General features: G+C 44.2%; 2 protein-coding genes across 7 annotated transcripts in view; one reads left to right on the top strand and one right to left on the bottom strand.

The window, feature by feature from the left end:
• Dh31-r (Diuretic hormone 31 Receptor) overlaps positions 1-24503 on the top strand; it is a 163236-nt gene that overhangs the window by 34429 nt on the left and 104304 nt on the right. For 4 of the 6 annotated variants that reach the window (XM_076815803.1, XM_076815798.1, XM_076815800.1 and 1 more), the window contains one exon: positions 16482-16605. In XM_076815803.1, the coding sequence (XP_076671918.1) occupies positions 16482-16605 (124 nt within the window). Of the gene's footprint in view, positions 1-15794; positions 15866-16481; positions 16606-24503 lie in introns of all 6 variants that reach the window. The other 2 variants (XM_076815801.1, XM_076815802.1) reach the window with 1 other exon arrangement.
• LOC143370529 (UDP-glucosyltransferase 2) lies at positions 16629-24155 on the bottom strand. The gene is made up of 6 exons (XM_076815796.1): positions 23991-24155; positions 22836-23464; positions 19412-19828; positions 18683-18914; positions 18148-18376; positions 16629-17689 (listed from the first exon to the last, which is right to left on the bottom strand). Exons 2-6 carry the CDS (start codon positions 23238-23240, stop codon positions 17392-17394), a joined length of 1581 nt encoding a protein of 526 aa, XP_076671911.1. The 5' UTR covers positions 23241-23464; positions 23991-24155; the 3' UTR covers positions 16629-17391.

Raw genomic sequence — 24503 nt, 5'->3', positions numbered from 1 at the left:
GGAATTTTCGCGATTCACAAAAAAAAGTTTAAACATCGACCTTTACTATTCTTTTCGCTACTCCAACCAAATACATTTTTTTTCAAAACGACGAAGCGCGTCAGTTAGCAAACTAATCCTTCTAGCTTCTAAAAAAAACTCAAGTTGTTTGGACCAATTCTAAAAAAGTTATGCGATTTTAAAAAGTGTCCGAATATTAATGCGAGTCACTGTATTGGCACGGCGGGAATTGTAATTGAAATCCAGCATCGTTAGTCGAAAGCTACCAGGCAGATGTTACTTATTAGCTTCGCCTATGGCATTATCCCTGCAAAACAGCTTTCACCTGTGAGCAGTCTGCAAGTTTCAAATAAACGTCGAATATAAAGAGGCTTCTTAGGAAGGGCTCCCTTCCGTATGCAATTGTGTCTGCTCTGTTTCTATTCCTTCCTCCGCGGAATAGAAACGACTGAACCGATGGAGATTGTCGGAGGAGAACTGCCACGGTAAAATTTCCACGAGCCGCGTTCCAGCTCCATTAGCGTGGATCACGCGAGGGCCTGGAAGGCAAACGTTTAGGTGGCGAAATATCGCCTTCATATTTGTGTTAAGGACGCGTTATCGTCCAGGACACGTGGGAGAATTGACTTTTATTGCTGCCCCGTCGTATTTCCCCGGGCTGCGTTTCGCCACCCTTAATCGAGTTCGAGGCGCGCAGACGTTGTCGCGCGAAACGTATAAAAGGTTTTATTCCCGGTGGCTATAAAACGCCGGAAAAAGAATGGATCCTCGACGAGGTATATACGATCGGTGGATTTTCAGCTGCGGCCTGTGTTTCCATAAACAACGGCAGGAAGCACTTACCTCGCCGGCTCCTGAAACATCTTGATCACTCTCCTCTCTGTTTATTAAGCGTTAAGCCAAAGCGTTAACGCTAAGCCCGCTTCCGCTGGTCCGCGCTCGGTGTTAATAAAACCTTATGGGTGATCGAGATTCCTCGCTTGGCATTGATACGCGGTCTGAAGGCTCGAAAGTTGTAAAGTGATGCAAGTGTTAGGAGTGAAAATTTTTAGGAGTTTCTTTTCAACCACAGCAAACGTTGGTACTTGAGATTTTAGCTCCGTCTCGTGAATTTAAGTTTCTTTTTTTACTTAAAAAATAATTCTTATTACGCGAAAATATATATTTTTCAATTAGTGTTATCTTTTTAATGCTAAGTCAAAGTAGGCAATAATTAGACTGCGGATGATTATGCAAATATGCATTTTTATAGAAAAGGACTAAACAAGTGAAACTTTGATAGAAATATGTTTCGTTATTAGCGGATCTTCAAAATATATTTTTTATTTCAAAAAACGTTATGTTTATTTATTTCTAGCATATACAGAACTTAGTTCGAGTAGGGGAGACCGGGGTAAAGTGAACCTCGGGGTAAACTGAGCTGCAAATGGCTGCTAAGAACCGATGCGCAAGTGATGCGCGCAATATCCTAACCTGTCAGCTGGCTAGAAAACCACGCGGCGTGGTGGAACAGAAACGAACCCAAAGAAATGAAAAATCTGTCACGGTTTTTGACAACCACGGTGCAAAAAAGCCAGAAGCTGCGGTGCTAAACATGTCATTCCAGCGCAAGGGGTTAATATTTACCTATATCCTTAGCTAAAGTTCTTATTCTGTTGCATCTCACTTTGCCCCGGATAGGAGTTCACTTCACCCCATACATGGGGTAAAGTGACACCACATGCATAATTTTTTTCAAGTTGAATTTTAATATACTCTAAGTTTATTTTAATTATTGCTATTCGTCATTTATCAACAGTGATGCTTAAATTATATTACAAATCTATTTCCACGCATTTTTATTGAAAGGAATAAATTTCATTCGACTTCAAACTTTTTCGGGCTCACTTTACCCCGGTCTCCCCTATAGTAGCGGCCATGATATAGTTTATTCGATTTTATTACAATAGGGAGGTCGTAATTATCGTAATAAATATAATACTTGCATAAACTTCCGCCGTCTAGTAATAATTGTATAAACAATTTTTTCTAAATTATTCGGAGTTGATAAAAATGGAGCTACATCCCTCTTGCTGCAAGGTCCTGAATTCGTCGGAATCTTTGACGATTATTTTCAAGCAATCATCCCCCTGCACTCGGGTACATTTCAAATTTATCAGAGCGGCGGGCCGGAAGCAGTCTCCGCTAGGAGAATAACGAGATCCTCTTATCGTAATTCTTCCTCGAGGCTCATCATCCGTATGACAAATCGCGGCTGTTCCGCGTAAAAAATTCCGCCTCGAGGAAATTACAGAACAACCAAGACGCGCTCTGACGTTGGCTCCCTCGGTTCCGCTGGCATAAAATACGGCGACTGCAGCTTCGGGGGACCCGGGGACCTTAGCGGACGGCCTCGCCGGAAAGGTCAGTGGTTGGGAACCGGGACACGCGCTTCAGGGGCCAGGATTTTATTTCGAACGTAAACGATATCTATCCTGGCGGTGGAACTTCATAAATTCGTCCAGAACTGTACAGCAACCGAGGAGAAATTTAAAGGCCGCCGTTCCACCTTGACAGAACCAATTTTCTTTCTCGAACTCCTCCTTTTTTCTTTTCGACGTGAAATATCGAGCCTCTTTGTTCCCAGCACTGTTATACACCCACTTTACGAGATAATTGGAAATCCCAACAGCCACCCTTCCGAGCAGGGGTGGCTCATCGAATGGCTACAGATTATTTCCAGGGAATCGCGGGGAATTAAGAATTATGTGCACTGGCAAGAGTCTCCATTTCACGTAAAGCGATGCACCTGTCACAGGAGTCTTCATTGTAAATACGAAGTGTAAGGTGACAAAATCCGGAATGTCCATTTCTCGTGATTTAGGATTTATAGCATATTTTGTTGGTGGCAAGTGGGATTACAGAACTGTCCCCTCAGAAAGGGTTATAAACTTCAAATACCCTGTAAGACAACGTTAAAGATTCGTTATACTGGTTAAAAATAGGAAAAGTCCACTCTGCACTGAAACAAAATACGGGAATGTCCCCACACTTTGCCTAAGCACAAGCTTCTGTCTTCAAGGTAAAGCAAGAAATTATTTAAGAAGAAAATTATATAGGAAAATTAAATTCATCGAACCTTCTCTTTTTTTCTTACCGATGGACTAAACTATTAAAACTTAATTTTCTCGATAACGCTGTTTTGTGAGATTCCCCGTTTTTCACGCAGAGCTTTGGCTTTTAGCGGCTAACCTTCGAGACAGTGTCGAGGGTGTCCGATGAAAGTGGTAGGTGTACTTTATAAAGTGCAATTAACGAGCATTCCCTTGAAAACTTATTATATCACCGCTTAACGCTTTCCGACGGATTTCTCGATGTCGAACGTGTAACTTGGATTTAATGGCAGCCCGGTAAATGCAGGAAATCTCGTTAGGAAGAAAGTTACTTGCGAACCGTTCGAGCTGTCGACTTAAGGAAGAAATTCTCGATTTCTGTTCGACGCTAACGAGACCCCGCGTGATTCCTTTCTCGCGGCAGCGGGAACGAACAATTAGACACGGAATTTGAAAACGTAGCTCTTTCTTACGTCAATGAATAAGCGGGGGGAGGTGTTCGAATGGAGGAACGAAGGCGTTTAACGATACCGGGGATAGAACCCGACGAAAGGGCGAGCTTGTGGTTGCTGGTGCTGGGAGCGTGGGAAAATAAAGCAAGCGAGGGGATACCGGGGCTATCGCATATCCAAGATTCTGCCGGACAAAGAGCGGAGGAAAGGAATGACGAAGTTTACCTAAGTAGTTTCGAGTAATGGAATTTTCCTTTGAAGTAGCGATAACGTTTTCATTAGAGGAGGGAGCAGAAGGGGCAGGGTGCGAATAAAAGTGTTGAAAGGGACCTGGGCTAGGTGAAACTAGGGTGGTAAACGAATAAATGGGATTCGTTTCTGAACAGTCTTCCTTTTATTCGCCTATGAGGAAGGTGCGGTGCTTCGCCGCCTCGCAGCGTCCCTGATCGTCCGCGATGGTAAAGGCAGATGCAAGGGAACAGGCGAGATATGAGAGGGTCGATAAGTCCAGTTAATAATGCCCACTTGCGACCATCCCCAGATTAATTTTCCGGGCCATGAATCAGAGGGTGGCGCGCTCGAAGCCTCTGCGTCTATAGGGGAAAAAATCGACGACGCTGTTCTTCACGGCAATCCATCACTGCTGGGGATCGATGCCGCAGTTCGGTTCCGTCTATGTGCGCTGGAAGCCACGATGGATTCTTCCTCCTGTCGTTTCTTGCTCCGGTTTAACATCTTTTGTCACCCGGGGGAACGTGGCTCGGTGGTCCTTTTTCGAGCTGCGCGGCAACGATCCCGTGGGAGCCACGTCGAAGAGCATTATGCTTCCTAAAGTTTAGGCGATATCCGCGCTTTTTGCGTCTCGCGTTGCATCGATCATGCTGAAGTTTACACCGCGACGGAGGCACGAATAGAAGAATGAGACGTGGCTTCCTTGGCGCGGGGAACAGTGTAGTGCATGGGTGTCCAGTCTTTTGGCTTGCCTGGGCCGCATATAAATATAGTATAATGTAGTTAATAAGTAATAAAACTTCCGTTATATTTTTATATATTTTATTATGATATTAAAAAAAGGAGGACAATATAAATATTAAACTAGTTTACTGGTGGGATATTTGACCTTGTTTTTGTGAAATTAATTTGACGATCTTGTTGGATACGCCTGGTGTAGTGCTTCATTAGCTTGAACAGTTAATAGTTTCTTCAGTGCTTCGAGTCGTTCTTCTCCAACTTCGTTTAAGGGGTCATTCTACTTTGATCGGTCGAAAAATTAAGCTATTTGTAAAGATTTTTTTTCTCGATAAATACAACATATAATGATATAAATCTTTTTGGTATTTATTAAGCTACTCTTATATTATCGAACAAAAATTTAAACAGAATTGTTTTGATTTGTTTTAATGTTTTTTTTACAGCGTCAATATGACACCTAAAACAAAGGTATGTTCATGACATAGGTAATTTCCCGGCTCAGGTTCATCAAAACAAAAAATTCCAAAAGATTCTTAATCTGTACGAGTGTCGCTATAGCCCGTAGCTTAATTAACAATTTTTGCCGAGAAATAACCGAGATTTTTCTCATGGAACACCCGAGGATACATCCCCTTGGGTGTTTTGTGAGACTTTTCTTTTCAAACCGGCGCCATTTTGGTACTTTTCAACAAGAATTGTTAATCGAGCTATTTCGGCATTCACCTACGCCGTGAACATACCTCTTTTTTTTAGGTGCCGCATTGACACTGTAAAAAAACAATTAAAACAAATTGCAAAAATTCTTTTTAATTTTTTTTGTATACTATAAAAGTAGCTTAATAAATACCAAAAAGATTTATTCCATTACATGCTGCATATGCTGACAAAAATATCTTTAAAAACAGTTTGATTTTTCGGCGGTTCAAAGTAGAATGTCCCGTTAAACACGAGAATATTCGGATGTTACATATCGTTGGATAATCGGTAGAAGGTTAACTAATCCCGTGAGGATAATGGAATAGCGAAGTGGAACGATAGAGGGGAAGACATATCGGTCTTGAACGACCGTTTGATTTTGTTTCGACTTGAGGAGCATGGAAAAAGTCGGGCGTAAGAGATCAAGGGGAGACTGATTGTCTGTGGTCAGACGTGCCTCGCGGACCAATGGCGCTAGATATTTTCGTAGCTCTCGATTCCTTCGTATTTTAGAAACTCCATCGAGTTCACAACATCGGGATCGGCTAGGATTAAAGATTCCCCAGTGTTCTCTGATCTTCAAAAGCTTACGTTATTTATCTTTCTTAAACGAAATTAGCTCGAGTGTGTGCTCCGGATCTCCGGCAAAGTTGCCTTTTTGTTTTTTAAATTTCTCTCAAACTACGCGAGGACGTGTGTAAATTGAACGTCGCGCGCAACGCGTCCACAGATCCTCTTTTACAGGCTCGAGCACTACACATATCTCCGAGTCACGCGGAATGCCTTTGCGATCCAAGAAAAAGCTTTGCAGCTTTCGCTTTGTGCGTGGCCGCTTTTAATTAAAATGAAAAGTCAAGGTTCGGCCGGAATAGGGACAAAGGGGGGTAGGGTATTCTAAAGGAATCATAACGGGAAACTTTGCACGGCTTACCTTTTAAACAGTGCGATTAAAACTCTTTGAAATGAGGTCGTGATACACGGTCGCGACGGCGAGCATGAAATCGAGAGAAATTTCCCTATTTACCACTTTCGCCGCGTAATGGACACCGCGGAAACCCGTAGCTATCGGGACGCGACGTTCCCCGCGTCATTATTAAAAACCCGCGAAACGATCGGAACAATGTATCGCATAAAATAAAAATTCGTAGAAGCACGATGGAAGGCAAGGTAGGAGAGTCGTTTCTGCGGGAATAAAGAGAACATCTCCGGAGAGCAAAAATCCTCTGCGCAGCGAGGAAACTTTTTCGAGGAGACAGTAGGACAGACTTACGCGAAAGATAGGAATTAATGAAGCACGTTTGCACCAGGGTACAAGGTTCTTAGTAGTGTTAGCGTTGCATTGGTGTTTCTTAGTTTCTTTTCAAGCGATCATCATCAATCCCCGTCGATCGTCGGATTGGCTCGTCAATCACTTCTGATCCTGGAATGACCCGAGGAACGAAGTAGTGGGGAGAGAAGCCAAGTTCCCGTAGACGGGTCTCGTTTTAATCGAACAGCCTCGATCCTTTTCCAAGCGGGGAGAATTCTGGCACGCGACGGGACGACGTCGTCCTTCTTTCCCTCGACCGTTTGATCCCTTTGAGCGTGCGCCGTTCGCGGGCCGTTTGCCATGCAAATCGGCCGCGCAAAAATGATATTCAATTACAAGGCGCAGCCGGTAGCGTTCGTGCGAGCGCGTCATCATCAATATTAATACACCACCGTTTCGGGATGCCTTCTTCGGTTACCAGTCGCATGTAAAACGGAAACTGGACGCCCTCGAATGCCGCTGCTTGGTATTCAGCGGGCTCCACCTTGTTAAGTGGACTATGGTGATATAATGGGCCCCGCGAAGCCGATTATTGCGGCGAGCAATAGCGACCGCGAGCTCGCTTTATCGACGTAAGACCGCCGGCTTTGGAAATTTCACTTCGCGGCTGATTCGGGGGATTCTAAAGGTGCGAATCTACGATCGGATTTTACGTGAGACGTTTTTTTTTATTATTATTATTAAACGTCTTTATTGCAAGCAAACAAACAAAACACAGCGGATAGCAAAACAGAGAGAAACACGACAAATGCAAAGGCGGGGTTCAGTCAAGGAGTGTTTTTCAACCCAACCTAAAACGTGAACTTAACCTAGGCTTAAAATTAGTGCAAGAAGAGTAAAGAAAGGAAAATAAGAGAAACGAAGAGAAGACGAACCGACCAGATCGCAAAATATGATTTGTAGAATAATTATAACGGATGAAGCAGTAGGAAAGATTTACAAGAACATTCGAAAGAGTACTACCCTTTGGTACAAACATGAGTAATATAATTTGGAATTAATTATTGATAACTTATATACTAAGTAGGTAAATGGTCGTCTATTAAGTTAGCTATTGCGCTCTAGAACGTATATAGGGATCCGAAAAAAAAGTCAACCAGAGGTTCAACTTTCTTAGCAGACTTGCATAGTCTATTGATAATGATATCATTACTGAAGGTAGTTTTAAATAATAAAATACCTAATTAGATGATTTTCTTACGAGCAGTGGCAGATTTAACAGGGCGGCCGATGAGCAGTTGCCATCTGGGCCCCTGCTCAGAAGGCCCTCCAGGGCCCCATCCTTAAAAAAATTACGATTATATAACCCAAGTATATTTTTTTCTGTATTATTACACAGAGCCCGGTTTTACTAAACTACCGCTTTATTTCCCCGAAAAATGGGCCCCCCAGAACGTTTACCACCTGGGCCTTTTCTCTTAAATCCGCCAGTGCTCATTAGATTAAAGTCTCGTGTGAGACGCGGTATTTTTGTCTCGTCGTAGATCTGCAGCTTAGAGGACGAATCGTTGAAATTGGCTCCTGAGAGTCTATGATGGTCTCCCGGTGGCCATGGACGCCATTTTGGTCCCTCTTAGCGTCGCCTTAGTTTACATCGTAGCGCGTTAATTACTCCCCAACGTGGCGTTACTATTGGACTGCTTCCAGCATAATATGGTCCCCTTTGCTATATACTTTGATAAATCTGCTACTTCATCTTGGATTTCTGCTGGAGCTTCCCAGCCATAAATAAAGGCGAATTATTTCGAGTTCAGGTGGAAACAACGGAGCTTGATATTTGGGTACTATTTCAGTGCCCTGCTTCTCGCTCGAATTCCCTCTTGCACTGGTAATTCGCCGGGCATCCGCGGAGAGCCAGCTAGTTAGATGGCCCGCCGATGCTTTCGCTTCCCAAAACGACGTACGGGAAAACAGAAGAGGATTAACGTTCCCGGCGAGCAGAGTTACCGATCCCCAAATTCAGCCGGATCGAAAAAGCAGCCCCGACAAGTTACCGGTCCCCTATCCCCGAGCAAGGATCAAGCGGACCGTTCTCCTTGGAACTTCGCGCACCACTTTCCAAACTTCTCGGCGCGACCATCCAGCTTTCCTTTATCCGAAATAATCCTATTAACCGTCTGAATATAGTGGATGTCGCGAGCGTTTCTGAAAATCAGCGGACTGCCTAATTGGAGGAGAAACGGCACGGTAATTACGATCTACCTTATTGCTATTCCACCGTACTGCACATCGAATGAAGCTCCCCGTTTATATTAAAACTCAGCGCTTAGAACGTAATGAAACGAAAGATGAAAGAGCAGCGTGGAATAAATAACAGAGGGGTTACGTGCCTGCTCCGAGGTCGGGGGATGATATTCCTCTGTTTCGCCTTCTTCTAATAACGAAACGCACACCTCCGTCGGAAGGTGTAACGAGATCGTAGATACGTTACCGTTTCCCGTGCAGTCGCAGAAATCTCCGTAGGATTCTGTGTCTCGCCACGCTCCGTCGGCGTTTATTGCGTTCGAAGTAGCTCGAGCACCGAGCAGACTTGCATACGCATTCAGAATGGGAGTGCATCGATCTCCGCTGGGTCAGGGTGCATCGATGCAGTGCCATCTGCTTGGACAAGCAGGAAAATTGCAACAGGTTATACGCCGCATCTGTTGCTCCGGAGGCTTCGATTGCCGGTGCTCGCGAAAAATTGGAACAGAGCCTGGTATCGATGGCGAGGCAGGCTACTCTGGAGAAGTAATAGATTTCAGTGATACTCAGTGTAACGCTGCTGAATTCCTGCCCCGATCGCTTTAAGGCTCGATTCAACGAGCTCCGAGAAACACTTTAAGAGGACTTTTTCTTTGCGAATTAATTACGAGGAGATGAGTACGAATTGTTACTAGTACCTTTAGGCCATGTTTGTCAATACTATAAACAGTATAAATTATTTTTGGGATAATATATACACGTATGTGACGGCGCTACAGTTGTTTGATGTGTAACCATATTTTCTGTGGGTTTGCAGTGATTACAAAAAAAAACGGAGGTTCGGATCGACTTGGAATTTTTACAGCAAGTTCACAATACATTCTTTTCTGCATTAAACCTTAACATTAAAATGTAAAAACTCTAGTTCCCGAGATATAAAAAACAGCCATCTGTGTACCCTGAAAATCGACGTTTTTCGTATAAATCGTTTTCTCCTAAGGTTGATATTTGAATAATTTCGGTTCAATACTTTTTCCGAGGTTCAGAGTGAAATTACAGGTTCTAGGAGATACATATTCCAAGGAAACCGTTGTATCTTTATTTTTAAGCTCAATATCAGTGCAAAGCCAAAGGCACTTTTTCTAAAACAGTGTATAATCAACCTCGTGTGGCGTCATTTGTAAAATAGATACATATAAAAAAAAAATATTTTTTTACTCTACGTGATAGTAATAAATATTGTGTAAAAGGAAAACTCCGTGCTTGCTTTCATCTCTTTGTAATTAATTCGCAAAAAATACTTGATTTTCAAGTGCTTTGACTGCCCCGTTCATTCGTTGCGTGGTATTCGAAGGACGCACGCTGAGACCTGACGCTTTTGAAATACTGCTCCGCTATTTTGCTGCTTAATTATTTCCATAATTTCGCTGTATACACATAGGGAGACCGGCGCAGGTTGATACAGAGAAATTATCTCGACACTGTGAATACGTAGTTCCATTTCAGCGGGATATAAAACAAACAAACAAAAAAACAAACAATATATTAAAGAGGAATGACCAAAGTATATTTTAGCATATTTGTTATTAAGTGATTAACTGAAATAGAAATGGCAAAAGTTAAAAACTGAACAATGTATCATTTTGCCCTGGTTTCCCCTACTCCCTAGTAGAATATCCTTCTTGTCGTCACGCCGACTTTCCTAAGTGTCTTACAGAAACTACCAACCGTTCCCTACCACAATAAGACTTCCTCAGCAGGCAAGCATCTTCCTCTGAAACTTAACTTTCGCGAGCTCGGACTCTCGAACAAGTGCGACACCCACTTCGAGGCGTCTCGCTCGGGCGATTCGCGAAGAAACAAGACCGTGGAAGCGTAAGTTGTAGCAACATGAAGTTACAACTCCTTCGAGTTTGTCCCATCGGCCGTTGAACCGCAATTGAGATCAAGTTGCTCGAAAAGCCGCAAGCCAGTGGCTGCTGTCGGCACCATCGTCCTCAAGAGATCGCCAGAACTCGAAACTTCCATTTCCCACGCCCTCTTCCTCGTCCCGGCAACAAAATATTCCAGCGGTTCGACGGCGCTCGGTCCATTGGACCCGCGGCTTCGTTACTTTCCTGAATTTGAATGTTACTTTACAAGCAAGCCTCTGGTTCGTTTATTCCAAGACGCCGGGGGCTGGAAATGTGATTCCAGTCGGGTTCGCGGCTGGTTGGAGTGGCGGGCAGCTAGGAATAAAGGAGTTTGTCGGTGGAACGGATTATCGGGACGCGTTGTTGCGCAATTCGATCTCGCCTACTGATGTCGGACATTTCTTGCGGCACATGTTGCAGCAGCTTTGAAAAGACTTCCAGAGACTTCGAAAGACACCCCGCGAGTCCGAATTAAATTTCGACGGTTTTCAAAGGTCTGAGGGAACGTTCTTTACTTTTCCCCTTCGAGAATGACATTCTGGCTTTAAAGGAATTACAGATCTTGTAGTTGGCCCAAGAAACTAAGTAGTATAGCGAAGAGAGTTCTAAATTTGAGTTTTGCGTTCAATACACGTTCAGAGTGGTACGATAGACGTTCAATACAGTTTCAAAGTGGTACGATAGACATTCAATACACCTATGGCGCCAGTACCACTCTGAACATGTATTGAACGTATATCGTACCATTTTGAACGTATATTGAACGTCTATCGCACCACTCTGAGCGTGTATTGAACGTCTATCGTACCACTCTGAACGTGTACTGAACGCAAAACTCAAATTTGGGTTAGAACTCTCTTTACTATACTACTAAACTATTTTACTCAGGTCTCACTTTTCAGGAAGAATAACTTCTGCGCTTAGTGGGAGTTGAAGTCTAGCCAAAATTTAAGCGAACTACACTTCAACTTTTACTAATTGCAGGAAGGCTGGGTATTCGCGTGAACTGAACTCTAGAGTGGAGTCTAGTAAAGGTACGTCTACGCGATGACACTTTTTGCGTCTATATCAAGCGTATACGACACTCAAGAAAAATTCCGCAAGATTGGAAACAGCCTAGAGTAGTCCGCGACACTGAATTTGACCTATCGACGCGGGAGTTGCAGCTAGAGCTAGACTGAAGACACTGCAACTACATAGCTCCAGCTAGACACAAAAGGCACTTGATCCAGACATAAAAGTGTCGTCGTGTATACGCACCTTTAGAGCAGTCTGAACTCTTAGTACTTTGTTTCGTAGGTGTTCAGAGTTGAAGTTTATTATTCCGCGAACGCAGGGGAGTACATTGTGTGCCACACGGTTTTACACTCGCCAGTTCGAAATTATAATCATTAGGGTATCACGTCTGCAGCGCCCGTTCAATCGACGCTCATCAGGAAAACAACGCGGCGAACGTAGCACATCCGTTTCCGCAGTTACACGCGCCGGAATGGTGGAAATCAGATGAAACGAGGCTGTCTGATACGGCTACATCGAATTCCCCGTATGCACACGGCGTATGCAAATGACGTTCACGTGACACGTCAATGCTGGTATCGATATCGCAGCCCTGGTAAACGCGGACTCGAATCGATCATGTCAGTTATACGGAAAACTCTGCGGATGATTTTGATAAACGTCCCCCTCGCTTAATATCAATTTACAGTGATTCCAATAAAACAGAGCATCCATCACTCCATCTGTTGCATTTACGCACTTCGAATTACTAAATTCACCTTCAGCTTTCCATTTCACTTCGAATCAATTGCACCCTGACGTTCTTTTAGTACCTTGGCTTTAGTTCTTAGTCTCAGTCAGAGTTTGGCAAAATGTAATCTAATTAGAAATTATAAATTACGGTTGAAATGTAATTGTGTAATTGATATGTAATTAGATTAAATTTTGCCCAACTCTGGTCTCCGTTTTAGTATTAGTTTTCAAGGCTAGGTGTAAAGGATATTGCACATATTACACCCTTCTTTATCTCTGTTATACTTATATTCAAACTACTGTCTCGGTAGTAATGGCGTTAATAATAATATTAGTAATAATCCACATTACAAGAACTGGGAAATTTCATGAAGATACTAGTCAGTTTTTAAAGACGATTATTCACACAGAAATCGGCAAGTTTGATAGAAACAAATAAACTACTCAACAGGTAGATACCTACTCTATTACTCACAAGGTCATTACCCGAAAATTCTGAATGTAGAGCATATTGGAGCAGCAGCGCACTCGGGATTTGATCTTGTGGTGAGCCGAGTTGAATGGATAAAAATATTTTTATAAATCTATTTTACATTTATTACACAAATTTATTTAAACAATAAAATCGAGTTTTCTTTTCTTTTTACAACGCTCTTGAATTACGTCAGTAGTGGTTACATTATATCTCCTTTTTCCTTTTTCACTGGGGGATGTCAGGTACCTTTGCCTCCCCTATTGGTGCGCCACTGTATTGGAGTGTGCAAGGAGGAATATTCTTTTCCACGGAAATTCATTCTGAAGAGGGTGAGATCAGACCTTAAAGTTATCTCGTTCCTTCGTGTTTCTTATATACCTTTTTTTCTTTCGATCATATGATAGAGCACGGAACCAAGCAATTCTTACATACAAAGTTCCTTCCACCCCGCAGCGTGACCAAGTTATATAAAAAAAGAGGAAAAACCGCCAGAACTTTAAGGGCTGATTCCACAGGAAAAAGGAATTGCTCCTTGCGTAATCCAATATGCTCTACATTCGCACGAAGTCTCGTCGAAATCAGAATTTTCGGGTTGGGTAACGTTCCCTTGCCAATTGCATTGTGCATCCAATTGCATCGAGCAGATGGGCCCGGAGATTTTCATTCTGGCCGGCCCTGGGCATCGCGTCGGTGTTCTAGGAGTTGGAAATTCCACGATCATTCACCAGGAGATCCGCGAATCCACTTATCCGCCGGTTTGCCAGGCATCTAATCGCGCGGTCAATTTATACGTGTCGGCGATTCGAATCTGCGAATCGCTGCGCGACACGCGTGTCTTCCGCAGTTGCTGGCCAAGTGCAGGGCCATTTGCCGCGCGCCGACTGGGTTGAAAAGCTGATGCTGGGCATTTCTCGCGTCGCCCTCGGATGTTTACTAATGGGAATTTATAGCGGGCCCGCGGATCTCCGGTCTCCGGGATAGAGCGATTAATTAATCCGCGTACGTGGAGTCTGTACATGCATGCGGTCGTGTTGCCGAGGCATAATGACACGACGTCGCCGGCATAATAACGAAATTGGAGCACATGTGGCCTACAAGTGCTAAAATAAAGCCAACCGCGCGTTCAAGGTGAGCCATCGAGCATTTCTGTTTTATGCAATGGACGGCTGCGGCCTTTTTCCTTGCGTCTTTCTTCCCGTCGGCTTCGTTTCGGAAGCAGGGGAATTAGGAGCTTGTCGTCTTTCTTTCACAGTCAGCCATTCCCCCCATTCGTTTCCAGTACCTTCGGAGCTTCTATCTTCTGCGAGAAGGCAGAGTCAGTCAGCTTTTACCCAATCATGGAGGAGAAAGCAAAAACTGGAAGACGCTGCTGCTCGTTAAGGATCTTCTTTTGCGCTCCTCCGGCTCTTAGATCCTTTCTTTCCTATCATTAAGCGCGATACTTCGCTGCTTGTTCCCAGTGTTTCTCCATGCAAATGGAGCCGTTGTGATCCATGGGAGACGAACGTGAATAGGTATTCGAACTGAGCTATCATGTGTACGATCTATCAGACGATTATACTGTCGGAGTTTAATTAATTGTAATTAAACTTACGACCGTGTTCTCGGCGACCGCGGAATGCTTGCGCGGTAGCACGCAGAGCGGCTCGATTAATTGCCGGATTATTGGCGCGGCGACAAATTAATTAGCGTTTCGCGTATTTCGTCTGACCGAAAAGCGACTCGTTTGTTTACTCGGGGAGCCAGAGCCCTGGCAGTCAATTATCCGTCCCGTTGCTTATTTACATGGCACTAAATATTCATTTAACTCTTCGTTAAAGAGTGAGCAAGCCCTTTTTTGGGTCCCACGATTTTGGAACCGAATTTTGTGCCAAATGATGAGGCATCAATCACGGCAAATTTTCAAGTTGAGGTGACAATTAGTTTCTGAGATGTGAGAGGCGAAAGAAGTGCAAATTCATTAACGAAAATTCATAAATGTCTTTTATGTCATTCCGATAATTTAAACAATTATTTCCAGGGGTTTTGCTAATAACGAATTTGAACTTAGATTTTCAAAATTCACGAGAAAAAAAATCAAGAAATATAAATGTCTGTGCAGTAGGTGCGTTTTTAATATATAGTCCACAATGTTGAATTGGCCATTTGATTTTTTCTTTTCGTGAATTTTGAAAATCTAAGTTCAAATTCGTTATTGGCACAAATTTCAGTTCCAAAATCGCGGGACCAAAAAGGGGCTAAAAAAAGCCCTCAATTTGGGGTCACTATTTTCCGACTAGAGTTCCGTTTTTAAAAGTATCATTCCCGTAAAAATTCCGCCGGATGCATCCGCTTTCTTTGGAAAAGTACATCGCCGTTTCGAAGCGGCGGTTCAACTCGATCCCAGTCTCTAAATGTTCCCATTCCAGCGAAATGCTTTCTTTCTATACGGCGAACTCGAGCTGAAAGTCCGTTTCCCCGAGTTTGCGTTGCTCTTCTCGCGAGGCTCCCTCACGAATAATGGTTACGACCGTTTCGATGCTGGGCGTTCCCGCGGCACGCACGGAACCCCGAGACTTGTCGCGAAACCCCGAAACTTGTCGCTCGATTTTAGCCGTGCGAGTTCGCTGTTTCGTGTACGAGACTTGCGTCACACCCTGTAGACGAGTGGAGAAGCGAGTTCGGAAGCTGGTAACTGAGTTAGCTGGAGCATTGCCGCCGCGCTTTAAAGGTGGCTTTAACAAGCAGGCATTATTATTGGGGCAATCGTGATCTGAATAAGGGGGTGGAATTTTATCGAAGTCGCGGGGACGTGCATCGTCCTTTCAGTGGCAAACTAACGCACAGCGTTCGCGCTGGAATCGCCAATAAATGATAGTATTATTATTATTCCGCGTCCAAGTTGAGGGATGTTGACTTCGAGTGGAGGAAACGTTTTAATATTTCTCGTTCTCGTTCTCTTTTCACTTTCAGTTATTTACCATGGGCTTACGTCTACTGGATACATAAGTGATCAAACGGTACGACGAATTATTTGTTCCATGGTAATTTATTCATATTTTTATGTCGTTCCCTTTTCGTGGCATTTCATGACACATCGCGCGATAAGAAGTTTTTAAACGCGTTACTACGAAGCCTGAAAGTTCTTGGGCTTCCGAGTGTAAACTTTATAAGTAACGTTACGAGTGAAGGATGAGGTAACTGGACGCGGAGAATAAAAACCTCCCGCGGAAATTTAATGGTACATTTAACCACGTTAAATATGATAGCTCGCGGGCAAATATTTGATTTGATCTTCGAGTTGCACATATCCCGGCGATGTGCTACGAGAGCTGTAATATTTGCATTTCCTCGGAACACTCGCCAAGGAATAACTTGTTAATTAGCGAAGCATGGCGGTCAGTGAAACTGTGTAAAGTCCCATTTGCTGAGTTTAAAAGAATTTTGGAGTGCCGGTTTTATTATTCGTTTAGTGAAACTGCTGAAATATAGAGAACTTAAATTCCACTTTGCTCTATCTATCCTTATTCCAAAGTGAGAACTAGATTGCCGCCAGGCGATTATCGCGAATTTGTTGTTTCATAAAGCATGTTCTCTCAGCTCTCTGCTTCGGGTGAGGTGTCGTGTGAGGAATGATTCGTTAAATGTTTTATTTAACAGATGCCTTGGAACGCGACAGCAGGCAGCACGCTTTTCGAAGAGGAGCGGCAACGTATTCTACTGGAAAGGGAGCAGGAGTGCATGGAACTGGAGCTGCAGGCCCTGAATTCAACACCGCTACCAGGTAGGACTGTTACCGTGCATGAATACATAACACTCTCTTGAAACTTTTATTTCCGGGATTCATTATTTACAATGCAACGTCGCATAAGAGTTTGCAAATGGCAGAAGCGCCGAAATTAGAGGGCTTTGTTTCGCCGATGAACCGTTAAACAATTGTAAAAAGGTAACGAAAGTGGTTCGCGAATCATTGCAATATGCAGGCGACTCTTAAAAAACAGAACAGATTTCTCTTTAACAAACATCCCAAAACCGCCGCTAAATTATATAATGTAAATTAGGCACAGGTACACCATTTCTGAAATATGTATCATTGAAATAGATGCAATTCCCCTAAGTAACGTTGCATCTGACACATTCGGTATGTACAAAAATAGGAAAATATTCCAGCCCGATTCTATTTCTATTATGCGTTATGTACAGTATATAACAAGTATCGTACTGGCAGAAGAGTACCGATAACTCAATACGTCCGCATCGAGACCTCGCAGCCATAATGAGTAACAGAACGGTTCTGCTGATGAGAAATCTGCTTCGTTAAATGCATGATTGTCCTAAGATCCTTCCTCGTATCGTGTGCAACAGAATTTTTCTTGAGTTCCCATCGACAGGCAATAGCCTCTTGCTCAGTCAAGATACTGTCATTACAACTAATAACGAGCGCAAACGGTCCTCCTGCATCCACGCCAGATTTTCGCGACGAAGTGATATTATCAATTGAGATGCGCGCGTTAAACACGCTCGGACTTAACTAGGTCCGCACTACACGCACAAGTGCACCGAAGGCGGCTCACTTGTTCTTCTTGCTCTGCGAGGGTTTGCTGCTCCTCTTGGAGCAGGACTTGCAGCCGATAAGCTGATTCTTCAGCGTCCGAAGAACGTAGTACACGGCGTAGAGCGCCGCGGCAGCGCAGCCCAGCAGGAGGCCATAAACGTCGACGAGATTTAGTTGCAGCCAGTTCAGATGGACGGCGGCCGACTGTAGAATTTTGCCGTGTCTGCCCACGTATTCCACCCAAAAAACTGCGGTCTGCAAGGCGCTCATCGGTCTGTCTTTGTAGATTTCGGAGACTTTCCTCATGGACTTCCTGGAAGTAGGCGATTCGAGACGGTAAAGTGACGTTTGGGGGGTTCGAGCAACGAAATGGGAAGTTGCAGGAAGAGATATAGGGACGTAGGGTAAACCAACCAGTAATTGACCGCAGTGAATGACCATTAGGCTATAGGGAAACGTGTGACAGCAGTCGAAGTAAGAATAATAGAAGAGAGATGGAAAGTGGAGAAAGAGGGTGTAAGGGGGTGGATGGATGGGTGTAAGGGGAACGAGGAGAAATGGATGTGTGGCGATGAGAAGGAGCAGTGGGTAAGGCTCGCAGTGGGCGTAGAAAGTCGGGGAATATGAGATGGATAATGGTAAATGGAAGAAATAGTAGGTTGACGACCTCAGAGTGGGCGAGATTTTCCGCTGAATTTGAGCACACTGCTATGCGGAGGAACAGTGAAAATTATAAAATAAAAGAGATTATGCGTTCACGTATGTACGTACCTATACGTATCGTCGTGCAAGACCAAATTAATCGCGTTGGTCAGTGTTTCTTCAGTGACGTTGTGCACAGAGCCAAGGTTCACACCGAGCTTTTTATTGGCAACGTTCTTCAAGTTCGTGGGTTGATCGCCGAAAAGGGGGATCCCGATCATGGGGATGCCAAAGTAGATCGCCTCGTGGACACCCATCAGGCCACCATGCGTTATGAACGCCTTCGTGTTCTTGTGCTCTGAAATAGGTACACACGCCCACATTCGTAAGCCTTGGAAGTTGAACCCCTCGGAAGAACCACAGCATTAAAAAGCGCAATTTGTAATTTTTCTGCATATTTTATGGCACCCCCTGTGGCTTTGAATATTCTTCTGGATAATAAGACGATGTGATGTATCAATTACGTTGAGCGGTTTATTAATTAACGAAAGGAAGGGAAGGCAGATTTTTAGTAATCCTCTCTAAAGAAGGCGTTTGAAGAACCCCAGCTTCGATTGCAATCTTCCGGAGGGATGATTATTAAAAAAGTTACTTAATTACGCACTGAAAACAGACACTTGAGGGAACCAGCTCTGGATCATCACGTTCTTGGGCAGTCCCGGCAGCAGATCCTCTTTCTTTGCAACCTTCATGAGCACTCGGACCGGTGCGATCTTCTCGAACACTTTGTAGAAAGTTTCCATAAGCGGTTTAGGGAACGTCTCGATCCTCACCATAGACCCGAACGTGAAGAATATGCAACCGTCTTTGCTCGCGTCCAGCCACTTCTGCATCTCCTGTTGTTTCACGAGCAATGACTTTATTATCGTAAAAAACTGGCTAAAGAGTTAGCAGATATTACGCAATGAATTTTCTATTTCCATCCCTTGATTAACCATCGTTACTACTTAGAAAATAGCGAGAGTGATCCAAAGTTCACGAATACATAGAATCAAATTTTCTTCCCCTGCGATCTCACATCTTAATATGTAAAGCAGATAGCGTTTGTGTGTCTGTCGCCTAAAAACTTTCGACTGATAAACTCTGGGGTCACGAAAGGTGTCCCAGCTCATTATGCCTAGCTAAACCAGATGAATGTGACTATTTTCATAAATAATTTTTTTTTTATAAATTCAGAATCAAAATAAAAAGTAGGGGAAGCACCAATCGCGTGCCTGGTCCCGGTCCCAAGGCGCCCTTCTTTAGTAAATTCGACTACAGGCAGACACCCAATGCTCTTTGATCCCTCACACCGCCTCAAAGGTGTGCATAACTAGAATATATATGTACTCACCGGGCTTAGGGGGTCTCCGTTCTCCTTGATATGCAAACCACCGACCTCGATGGTCCCAGTCGAGTATGGTTTCACCCCGTTCACGCTGTGGTGCGAGTTGACCAGGACGAGCGCCAGATCCTTGTACAGGTCGTCAATAGTCGCGTCGATGCCGAAATGCTCCTTCACCATTTTGCTCTGTGCACCCACGTAGTAGTTGACTTTTATGTTGACGAGGTTCGTTAGCACAGTGTTCCGCAGCCTGTCCCAGAACGTCATTCGCGGAACGAAGTCGGAGAATAAGCTGGGTATGAACGACGGATTGTTGGGGTTTCCGGTCTTGTCGCGAAGCCAGTCGTGGAAGTCCGAGGTGATAACGCCCACCAGGGACGCGTTTAGATGGCGACCGAAGGCCAGGAAGCAGGGTGCCACGAACAACTGGAGGAGAGACGGAGATGTTAGTTGAATTTAATTATTCCTTCTATTCCTTGCTACCCATTTTGACTACCCATGGATTCTTGGGTGGGTCCCAGTGATTGCTGCGGTTATCCGTTGCGCGCCCACGTTGTCATTGACTTCTGAGCTCCCCTTCCGCGCGGCTCTGGTAAACATTATGGGGCCCGGGCCCCCAATGAATCCAACTGGCCCTCGCTGCTCTATATAGAGGTTAGAGCTCTGCAACGGGCGGGTATACCGTGGGTCACCCCGCCCGTTACCCGATCGTCTTCTGACTCACCCGACCCGGCCCGGCCCGCGTCGGGCAAGACGGGTTAGCGTTCACTTCTATCCGCCCGCCAAGCCCGAAACTGTTGCCAGCCGTGCGACGTATCCGACCAGTCTACGTCCGTATTTGTAGGGCCGGTGCGAGGATGGTTGGCACCCTCGTGCAGGAAAATGTTTGGCGCCCCCAAATTTCATTCCTTACATTGATTTGTATTTTAATTTCTGCTATTTGCATATAGCTGATAAGTATAATACACGTTAATAATAAAGAAATCGTCAAGGTTTGACTCTCCATTCGAGGCTAACAATAAGTCAGAGTGAAAATCGGGTGAAGCGCGAGAAATGCCTCGTGTGAAAGAGCTGGCACGGGCGGAGCGGGCGGGTATGGGCTGGTTGGATTTGGACAGTCGGCGGGTCCATCGAGCTAGTGACGATTCGAGTGCGGGCGGGTTGAGTACAACGAGAAACAGGGCCCAACCCGCCTGTTGCAGAGCTCTAATAGAGGTTAGGCATTACAGCAGCTTCAGCTGGGCCTCACCTTTTCATTATAGACAATGATGCAATAAAGACGGAAAATAAAATAAAAAAATAAAGCTACTATTCCATGTACAGCCGCATGTTTTATGCAACCGCTTGCCACGCGCATCGATTCACAAACCATTCGCGCTGCTTGCTGCCGGACGTTTACAATAGCTAATGCATAGTCTCTCCGTGTAAGAGGCTGATAATGGGTGTGGGTAGACTAATTGACCCACTGGCCTAATGAATCGCCGTCTTGGAATTTCGTGCAGTGATGAACTACTGAGAACGGTGGATTTTTTTGCGGGGGAGAGGTGCAAGCTAGACACTGGATCCGTGAAGAAGTTTGGTACAGTTTAATACGGCTGTGGAATGGTTTAATAAAGTGATTAGTGGGTTAGAAGTATTAGGATATTAATGCAGGGAAGTACTGAAAATGATTCGTAATCGCGTAGTTGTAAATTCAATTACACGGTAGTGCTAAGACTACTTAGTTTCGTTGGTTATCGATGAGCCGACCAATCGAATATCTTATCAAAGGCTTGTTGAACGCCAATAGTTTCATACGTTATAATATCCTATTTACGAATATTTTATCAGTAGAGCACGTTGCATGTTATCGTAGATAAAAAAAAAAGTGTTGCGTAAATGTCATATGCGATTCAGTGAGTGATTCGCGATGAATCCACCTTACCTATTGCCAATCATAGAACCACTTGACAATGACTGACGAGCACGAAGTGATTATCACGTTAGATACACATACGTGTCACGTTTGCTTGCCTTCAACAGCATGTAATCGCATACTAATTCGCGTATTTACTGTGCGAGCTGTGCTGAGAAACCTAGTATTACCGCACACCAGAGGAAATGGAAGCAAAGAAATTCAGGATTCTAGTCGAGAAATTGATGAAAAGCTTCTGCTTCTAAGTCCCCGCAGCGAAGAAACCCACCGAGTTTAGTGGATTTCTATAAAAGTACGAATCGAGCACCTTCGTTTTACTACTCAGAAATGGAAATCGGAGCGTGCCCCCACCAACATTTTTCTCTCTATTTTGACTAACGTTACGCTGGGGACTACTTCCCCCCACCGTTTCACCTTCGCCTGGCGGATACAGGCTCCACTTGGACCGCTTTCCAAAAAAGATGAGCATTTTGGGCAGAGTTTGGCGTTAACTAAATAAAAAAGTTATTTAAATAACGGATCAAATAAAAGTTACTTTAACTTTAATAACTTAACTTTAACTTAATTTTTGTATTCGGCGAATAAAGTTAATTTCTTTAAGTAGACAAATTTATTCGACGCTCAAGTGGAAATGTTCGACGAATAAAAAGAATAGCTTTATTCGTCGGATAAAGGTAACCCGGGCCAACTTTATCCGACACATGACGAATAATTCTTTCAATTAACTGTCATTCGCTACTTGAAATTCATTTAATTAAAAATTTTGCCCATCTCTGATTTTGGGTCATAATAAAAACGAAATCTAATACCTAGAGGAGTTTATTCTGGCGTGGATTGAAGGATGCTACGAATGAAGATGCATCATTGATCAAAATAAATGGTCGACAGGCAGTGCATCCGCCATTCAATAAAATATAATTGAGGACCTTGCTGCAAGAAGGGCGCAGCTCCATTTTTTACAGTTTCTGACAAGGGTAGATCCCGAAGCCGAAAATTCAAAACAATCTGAAACTTCGCGAATATGCAGGGGATTTCCTCCTGATCACAACGCAATTTTTGTTTGCTGCCCAAGTTCACTCTAAGGGGTTAAAATTAACCCTTGAAAATTCGGCTATACTCCGATTTTATTTTGTAATTCGCAATCTGTAAGAGATGGAAAAAAAGTTTCAAGACAAAAGTTACTTCGTTTAATTAGGTCTACCATTTGGTAACTTGCAGTTCTTACAGTTCGCGAATTATAACACAAAATCGGAAAGTAGCCGAAATTTAAGGGGTCAATCTCACCTCCTTAGAGTGAATTTGGGCAGCAAACAAAAATTTACTTTGCAATCAGTCGGAAATCCCCTGCATATTCGCAAAGTCTCAGAATTTTTTGAATTTCCGGGTTCGTGAGCTTTCCTTGCGACTTATGACATGTAACACATATATGTAAAAAAAAGTTACTGTTTCGCGCGATACGAATGCACCCCTCTTGCTGCGAGGTTCCCAATTAGAAGTGCCTCTGAAGGACTTTATTACCTCTACGATGACAACGTCGTACGGCGGGTCATTCGGAGGATTCTTTATCAGCTGCTGTATGTTGGGCAAACCGAGGAGGTTGCACGTTTTGACGCCAGCTGTTTGAATCATGAGCTGCATATTATGCGCGTTGAACTTGGTGACGTTTTCCGCCAACATGTTATTCACCACGGCCTCCAGGCTTCCCGCCACAGAGATATCCGTGTAGTTTGGTACCGGTTTCTTCATGGGGAAGTGCGTGACAACGTCCACTTGGTGGCCCCGTTTCGCTAAGCTCGTCATCAAGCTTTCAGCCATGACCCAGTGGCTCTTCCCATTAAGAGGGAACACGCCAAGAATTCGCAAGCCGTTTGCGAACGAGCAGCAGAGCAGCGCTGCTAGAACAACTGGTAGCAGAAGCCTCATACTGTGTTGACGATTTGTGGCACCTTTGTCCTCCAATGTCCTGATGATCAACTCTAACTCGAAACCTCTCTGTAACCTCTTTTGAGTTTAACTTCTTGCAGGCTGAGGTGCTCTTCTACCTGCTTGAGCTTCTAGACGAGAAGGTTCCTCGATGCTCGCGGTACCAAATCAAGTCAACAACTGGCACGCCGCTGGCGTTGGCTAATAGTCATCTCACCGGTTGTCTGCAGAGAATTATGTATGTCGTCAGATAATAACTAGTCGACTCATCGACGTCGCGGCACATTTCATTACAATCTATCTGCTATCGGAAACTAATTCGAGAAGTTACGAAACGAATGTGCGGCCGGATCGTCGGTTCACCGAAGTGATTAATTTTATTCTTTACGGAGAATCGCGGGCCACCCTTATCAGGGCGAGGGATTCTTTCGGAGAAGTAGAGTTAGTACGATTGGTACGAATGGCGGAATTGGCTCCGGGAAATTAGTGGAAATTGGATACTGATGGATCGTTTTTAATTGTTCAATGGATATCGGTTTTGTAAACTCGAAACACGTGTAATTCCTTCTTGAGAGGTTCCCCGTTCTGTAGATTGAATGTTAGATTTGAGAGGCGAGACTGTTCCTGTTTATCAGTAGCCATCTACGATTCAGCTGATCTCGTTGTAATGACGTCGCATTCAACAAGTGTACGATTAGAGTGGCCCAGTCACGCGGTTCGGTATCACACGCCCGGTTTCTCCTCACCCACCTTTTCGATTCCAGTTGCTTGGCGCTGTGGAGCGTGATGAAAAGTGATCTGTTCTTCAGATGCAAGACCGATGCACCTGCTGACGACACTCACTGTTATCAATGCTAAACAAGCCGGGCGACACGGTTCAGGCGCTCTCGCGTGCTCTGCTCGTCAGAGACAGAGACGAACTGGTCCGTGAATTCAGTTCACTAGCTGTTCCAGACCGTAAAATCTATTCGTGTAGCGGTAGGAGAACAAGATGGATGGGGAAGGCTGGCTGGTTCGTAATGTTTCCTCTCGCTGGATTGAATGGCCCTTACCGTTATTTGATTCGAGCAGAAGAATCCTCTATATCCGCGCAGGCGACGAATGCGATGAAATTAGAAAATAAATTGTCTACATTCTGAGGGGGCTGCTAGGGGGATCGAATGGAACGTCGAAAGCTTCGGATTAGACTGCCTTCAGAGTTGTTCTATTCGAGGAGAAGAATCGTCTTGATTTGGGGAGATGAGAAATTTTGTGAAATTAAAA

This window comes from Andrena cerasifolii, chromosome 6 (assembly GCF_050908995.1).
Source record: "Andrena cerasifolii isolate SP2316 chromosome 6, iyAndCera1_principal, whole genome shotgun sequence".
Taxonomy (NCBI): Eukaryota; Metazoa; Arthropoda; class Insecta; order Hymenoptera; family Andrenidae; genus Andrena; species Andrena cerasifolii.
This window is presented reverse-complemented; position numbering and strand designations above follow the sequence as displayed.